The 6,944-nt window shown below is 36.2% G+C and overlaps 1 protein-coding gene across 1 annotated transcript in view; it reads right to left on the bottom strand.

The window, feature by feature from the left end:
• Positions 1 to 4,342, bottom strand: part of LOTGIDRAFT_175831 (hypothetical protein) — a gene marked incomplete at both ends in the record, with an annotated part of 5,995 nt that extends 1,653 nt beyond the window's left edge. Inside the window, one exon of the mRNA XM_009060837.1 lies at positions 3,955 to 4,342. Within this exon, the coding sequence (XP_009059085.1) occupies positions 3,955 to 4,342 (388 nt within the window). The remainder of the gene's footprint in view (positions 1 to 3,954) is intronic.
• Between the last annotated feature and the right edge of the window lie 2,602 nt (positions 4,343 to 6,944).

Here is a 6,944-nt window from a genome sequence, read left to right as displayed (position 1 = left end):
CCAACATATTGAGCAGAGTCCGATTGAATCTCTCACATTGGCCATTTCCCTGCGGATGGTAAGGTGTAGTACGGGATTTCTCCATACCAGTGAGCCTGCAAAGTTCCTTAATGAGCTTTCCTTCGAACTGAGCACCTTGATCACTATGGATCCTTTTCGGGATACCATAGTGAACAATGAAGGAATCAAAAAGACACTTAGCAGTCACACTAGCAGAAGTATTCCGGACAGGGAACGCCTGTGCAAAGCGAGTGAAGTGGTCAGTTATAACAAGGATATTGCTATAACCACCCTTACACTCCTCTACACAAACATAGTCCATACATACTAGTTCCATTGGTTGATTTGAGGTTATACTGACTAGTGGACATGTCGATGGTAAAGTTTTCCTGTGAATGCATCTGTCACACTTCTTGATGTAGTCATCGATGTCGCTAACCATTCTGGGCCAAAAGAATCTTTCTTTTGCCAAACTCAAAGTTCGTTCCCTTCCTGGGTGACCAACAGCGTCGTGAATTCCATTTAGAGCTTGCTTCCTGTAGCTAGATGGCAAAACTAAACGCGCCTGAATAAGGTTCCCGATCTAAGGACGAAGTGTCCATATTCCCGATTCAAAGCTGCTTCCTCTTGTGATGTAGCTCGTGGATGTGGTTTCCTGTTTTTCTCTAGATTAATAATAACATGTTTCAATAAGGGATCGTTGAGTTGTTTAATACGCCAGTCTGTGTGCTTTACCAGTGATGTTGGAGTTGGTGGTGAACTGTCTGTTAGAAGTTGCTAGGACATACTCACCGTCTGCAGATAACCATCATCTAGTTCGATGTTCTTAATCGCTTGTACCAAGTCATCAGTCACTTCAGTAAATTTCTGTCTGCTAAGAGCATCTGCATCCAAATTTTTCCTGCCTGCCCGGTACTTTATCGAAAAGGTGTATCCTGTTAAAGCTGCCAACCAACGATGTCCTGTTGCGTCAAGTTTAGCTCTGGTAAGAATGTACGTAAGTGGATTGTTGTCAGTGTAAACTGTGAACTGGTTGTTGTACAAATATTGGTGAAATTTCTCTGCAACAGCCCATTTAAGAGCCAGGAATTCCAATTTGTGAGCAGGGTAATTCTTTTCAGACTTGGTCAATGATCTGCTTGCGTAGGCGATAACTCTTTCCTTTCCTTCTATTTCCGGGTATAAAACGGCACCTAGTCCAGCTCCACTAGCATCCGTATGTAGAACAAAGGGCTTTGAGAAGTCTGCATAAGCTAAAATCGGCGGGTTTACAAGATGTTCCTTCAGAGTCTTAAAAGCTAGTTCCTGATTCTCACTCCAATACCATTCCATTAAACTTGTATGTACCTTCCCCCTCTTCGTTTTGGTAGTTCCACCCACCAACAATTCATTAAGGTCCTTGGCAATCTTTGAAAAATCCTTGATGTATCTCCTGTAGTATCCCACAAATCCCAGAAAACGTCGTAACTCCTGATGGTTAGTAGGGCGGAGTGGTAATCTCTGTTTTCGCTGATTCTGTTTCCACACCATTTGCTGATACTACATGACCTAAGTAATTTACTTTTTCCTGAAAGAAATGACATTTCTTTGGGGCTAACTTTAATCCATGGTGAAAAAGTCTGGAAAATACCATTGACATACGTTCCAGGTGTTCCTCGTAAGTTTTACTAAATATAATTAAATCATCTATGAAGATTGCACAAATTTTTAAATTCAAATCTCCAAGACAGTCTTCCATCAAACGTTGATATGTTGCAGGTGCATTTGTCAAACCAAAAGGCATTCTGTTATATTCGTAAAATCCAAGTGGACCTACTGTAAATGCAGATTTCGGCTTGTCTTCCTCCTTAATGCTTAATTGGTAGTAACCGCTCTTCATATCAAGGACGGAGAAATATTTCGAACTAGTAGTTCTTCCACTCTTGGTAGGGCATAGGCATCACGAACAGTCTTCCTGTTAATCAACCGATAGTCCACACACATGCGCAGCGAAGAATCTTTCTTTCGTGCTAACACTATCGGTGATGCATACGGGCTGCAACTGCGCCTGATGATTCCTCCTTCCAATAAATCATGAAGATGTTTCTTGACCTCATCATACATGGCTGGTGGTATACACCTGTGTGGTTGCTTGATGGGAATATCATCTGTCAAGGGTGATGTTGTGCTTGACTAGGTTGATGCATCCAATATCGTTGTCGTGTTGGGAGAAGATTGGTGACCAGTTCTTGATGTACTCTTTAATTGCTCGAGTTGTTCGGGTTCCAGAGCTGTCTTGCTAAAATCGATTTCATCCATGAAATTCGTTGATGGTAATTCCGATTCAGATGCAGAACTGGATGGTGTCAAACTGTTACTTACCGGATTCTGCTCAATATCAACTGCTACCAACTCACAAAGGATCGAATGTGGAAAAATTCGCACCGTTGATAAAGATAAATTCGACACACGAACTATAACGGGAATATCCAAAGCATCTGGATCTACTTCCATAATAACAGGGGTGATTTCAATATTTGCACAAATATTAGAATCTGAAGCATTCTGAAAAAGAACACACTGTTTCCCTTGTAAAGCATAATCCGAGATCTTTCCTTTTAAACTTAAGGACTGGTTACTGTGGATGATGCTAGATTTCGGTTCATCAAAGCGTATAACTCCTACTTTCTCCAATAATTTTTCTCATGCATCTGCATGCATCGTAAAGTTGATGTCCATGTCTCTGGTAAGCATGCAGTTAGAAAGTAGTTGTGTCCATAATCTGCTAATACCTGATTCAATACTGGTTTTAAAATGTTGGTGCCAATCAAGATGGGTGTTGTCGAATTAAATGCTGTGTCAGGTACCACTAGAAAAATACCTTCAGTTAGAGATGACTTGAAACTGGGAATAGTCAAAGCAAAACAAACAAATAGCCCTAAGTATGGTAAAGTATGACCAGTTGCACTCTCTACCTGTATAATGTCTTGTAAAGGAACCATCTCACAATACTTACCTTCGAGATGTTTTCTAAAAAATGACTCCGATACAGTTGAAATTGTAGAACCAGTGTCCAATAATGCTGCACAAGATGTTTCAAGGATGTTAATAACAGCAATATTACAGGGTCCAATAATATCTTTGGGACTAGAGCTAATGATGTCGACTGACTGTCCCTCGGCAGCGACATCTAGTTGTTTAAATGACTATTCTTAGGCATCCTACATCCTCTGGCAATATGGCCTTCTTGCCCAAAACGATAGCAGGTTGGAATAGCTCGTTCTCTCTCCTTTGAAGTTGTTGGTCTGTTATTACCTGATGGTATTTGCTGCGGTCTTTCCTTTAGCATCTTGACATCCTGTTGCAGAGCAGACATCGACTTGGTAAGGCTGGCTATCATCCCTTTTAATTCCGAATCCGAAGATGTGTCTGCTGCAGGTTTCTGAATACTGTTCACTTTTACTTTCGATGTTGCTTTAGATGTTGATTGCACCATGTCCTGCTCTATCTTCCTAACCTCTACCAGAAGATAGTCAAAGTTGTCAATTCGGTCGTACTTATGGACAGATTTATCTTTTAAATCAGATCTAAGGCCACTCCAAAACTTGTTCCGTAATCTGGAATCAAACGAATCTCTATCTACTTCTCCCTCCAGTTAAGCTTTACATAATAAATCTTCTAAACGACAAGCATAACTGGAAACCGATTCTTCTGGTTTTTGACTGGCTGAATAAAATTTAGACAAAAGACTCTGACCTTCCTCTAATAATCCAAACCGTGTTGACAATTTACTCAACAGACGCCGAACTGAAACACCATGACCCAAATGCATAGCAACCCTAGCAGCTTCACCTTTTAAGGACTTAATGACAGCAAGCCTGACAGTTTCCTCACTATACCTATTATCCTGAAGCAAACTTAAAACTTCAAACTTCCATATGTCAAATGATGTGTCACCTTTCGCTGTTGGATCACCAGAAAACGTTGATACTCTAGGCAAGTTAGTAGCTGGCAATGGATGGTGAGATCTGGTGTTTTCACGAGCATAAGTGCTGTCATCCTGAACTGCCTGTCGAAGTGGTCTATGATCCAAAGGGTCTGGTAATCTATATTCTTCAGTAGTTGCCTTAAAATCAGTCTGTGCCAATAGTTGGGGTTCCTTCATCCTACCTGAAGATATAAGGAATTGTTGCATCCAGTCTATGAAGTGTTCAGGTGTATCTGTCTCTGGTCTAACTTCCAACTTGTTAAAGATACCAAGTAAACTATCTTCATCGGCTGTGGACAAAGTGAAAGTCTTTGGTCTGACATCTCTGGGTTGTTCTTCTCTAGGATCTGTAGGTTTATCCTGACCCGAAGCCATGATGATTAGCAACAAACAATGGGAAAAAAACCCAATAAACTATGACACAAAAACTGAGACACAAAAATACTAACACACCTCAAAGAGATAAATATAACACAAAAACCACACAGGGTAGTAACCTGAAAAACAAAAGCACAATAAACACAATTGTAGATTTACGTACCACAACACAAATTAATACCGTTATAAGATACACAACACAACACAAATGAACACGATTATAAGTTACGCACCGATCAGTGTATAATCATTTGCATATCATGCAAATATGAACTGAGAAAAAAAAATACACAACGCTATAGGCCTTTTATACGCAACCGATATAATTCGCACGATAACGCAAAACACGAAAAATAAACACACAAATATACACGAAAAAAAAAAAATAAGTATGACACTATCCGAAAATAGAACGCACAATCTGTAAATCAAACACAATCACTAAAAAATCGAACACAATATCTGAAAAATCAAACACAGATCCACTATCAGATCTATATAGTATAGAGCTTACCTAATAAATTCCTGAAATACAAGTGCAACAAATTAGTAATTGGTGGTAATAATGTGTATTTGCATGTGATGGATCCAAAGATAAAAGAAAAAGACAATAGAGAAATAATAGAAAGACAATGACTATAAAGAGAGTAAAGAATCTGAAAAAATTTTTTTTTTATTAAATCATAGTATAGTTAAACACAAATATAAAGAATAGAATAAAAAGTTAAATTTCCATAAAGGAACTGGAAATTATAAAGACTAGATAATAAGTAGAAAGTAAATGCTATAGTATGAAGAAAAAAATAACTGGGAATACTTTTGAAACAAAAGTAAAAGCAAAGTCTTCACAAATGCAGCCTTGAAACCAAATAGTAAAACAAACCAACTGAATAAATTACAATACGAAGTATACTATCAACTAAACCTATGTGCAAAATTATAGTAATATAAAGATGTAATGTTGTGAATATGTATGATTGCAAATTTGTAGAAGTATATATCTTACATAAATATAGACTACAGGTATATAACTAACTATACCAATTGTATAATAATTACTCAAATTAATTACAACTAAATCATTTAATTAAATTATCAATGTTAAAAAAAAATAATCAAATCCGAAAAAAAAAATAAATTAAAGTTCGACCAAAAAAAAAAAAAAAAAAAAAAAAAAAAATAAACAAATAAATTGATCTAGATCTAAATCAAAAACTTTTTATTTTCAAACTAAAGTTATTGAAGAATAAGAATTTTATTTACTTCCTAAACAGAAAAATTATCTCAAAGTTAATGGTAATATGAAAATGACAAAATTAGTGGGAGATAACTCTTGAAATTCAAAATGGCTGACAAACAGGAAGTTGACTTAATGTCAAGGTAGTAAGTTTAATCAAAACTAAATTTTGAACTAATATTCTAAATTTGTTAAGTCTTTATCCAAAATATTAAGACATATATTACTTACAAAATTACTGTTTACATGAAATTAATACTTTTTAAAGAAAGATTATCTCAATATTTCAAATTTAGATTTTACAAGTTATTTAAAAAAAAACAAATAATTGAGGCACATATGAATATGATATATCAATATAGAATATGTAACAATTAATACACAATGAAATACAAAATGAAACTAATACACTTACAGTTTATGTCCGAGAATATCACAGTTTTATGGATCCAAAATTAATATCACAAACACATTTTCCAAATATTGTTAGTGCACTGTATGTTGATAGTTGATCGATCAGACGCAAATGTTAATGGTTGTTGGTTCAAACACGTTGGGCGCCAATGAAATGGGTGGTCAGCAAATGGGTTCTGAGAAACCACACATCCAATTAAGTTTTTAAAAGTTTATAACATATAACAAAAACACCTAAACACCAATAGGTACCAAGCAAAGGGCTTGAAAACAAACTATTATATAGCCAAAACTAGAGAAAATCCAGTGTTCACAAAACACAATATCCAAATGTGAAAAGAGACAAACAAAACTTCTGATACTAGCAAAGAGAAGGTCTTTACAATCCAGAAACTAATATAGTTGTGAAGGCAAAAAGATACAGAAAAGGCAGAAACCAAGGGGAGTCTGGGTAAACAAACCAGAAAACCATGGTAGAGACCAATGGAAAGAGAGAAAGAGTGAGTGAGTGAAGAGGGAGAGTGAGTGAGTGAAGAAATGAACTCACTCAGATGAATAAGTATTAAGAGAGAGATAGAAAGAAAGAAGATAAGTGAACTGTGCTATAAAACATAAACAATAATTAAAACCTGGATAAACTTAAACAATAATATTTACACCTAAAATATAGCTCCATTACATTAAAAAGTCAAGAAGATTTTAAAAAAGAGATTTGCTATAGAACCCACGCCTCGTATAGAACCCCACCTCATCACCCCAAAGCGATTGAATATAGTGGTGTTATAATTAGGACAGTAGATGATGTAAAACGTCTTTATTCAAACCCTAGCCCAGAATTACCAAAAAGCATTTCACCAATCATTGATGAAGCGGGTTTGTTGTTCAATGGTTTTAGAACAAGATTTAGGACAAATACCCCCGAATTTATAATCGATACAAAAGATACAT

Source organism: Lottia gigantea (assembly GCF_000327385.1).
Source record: "Lottia gigantea unplaced genomic scaffold LOTGIsca_443, whole genome shotgun sequence".
In the NCBI taxonomy this organism is placed as follows: Eukaryota; Metazoa; Mollusca; class Gastropoda; family Lottiidae; genus Lottia; species Lottia gigantea.
This window is presented reverse-complemented; position numbering and strand designations above follow the sequence as displayed.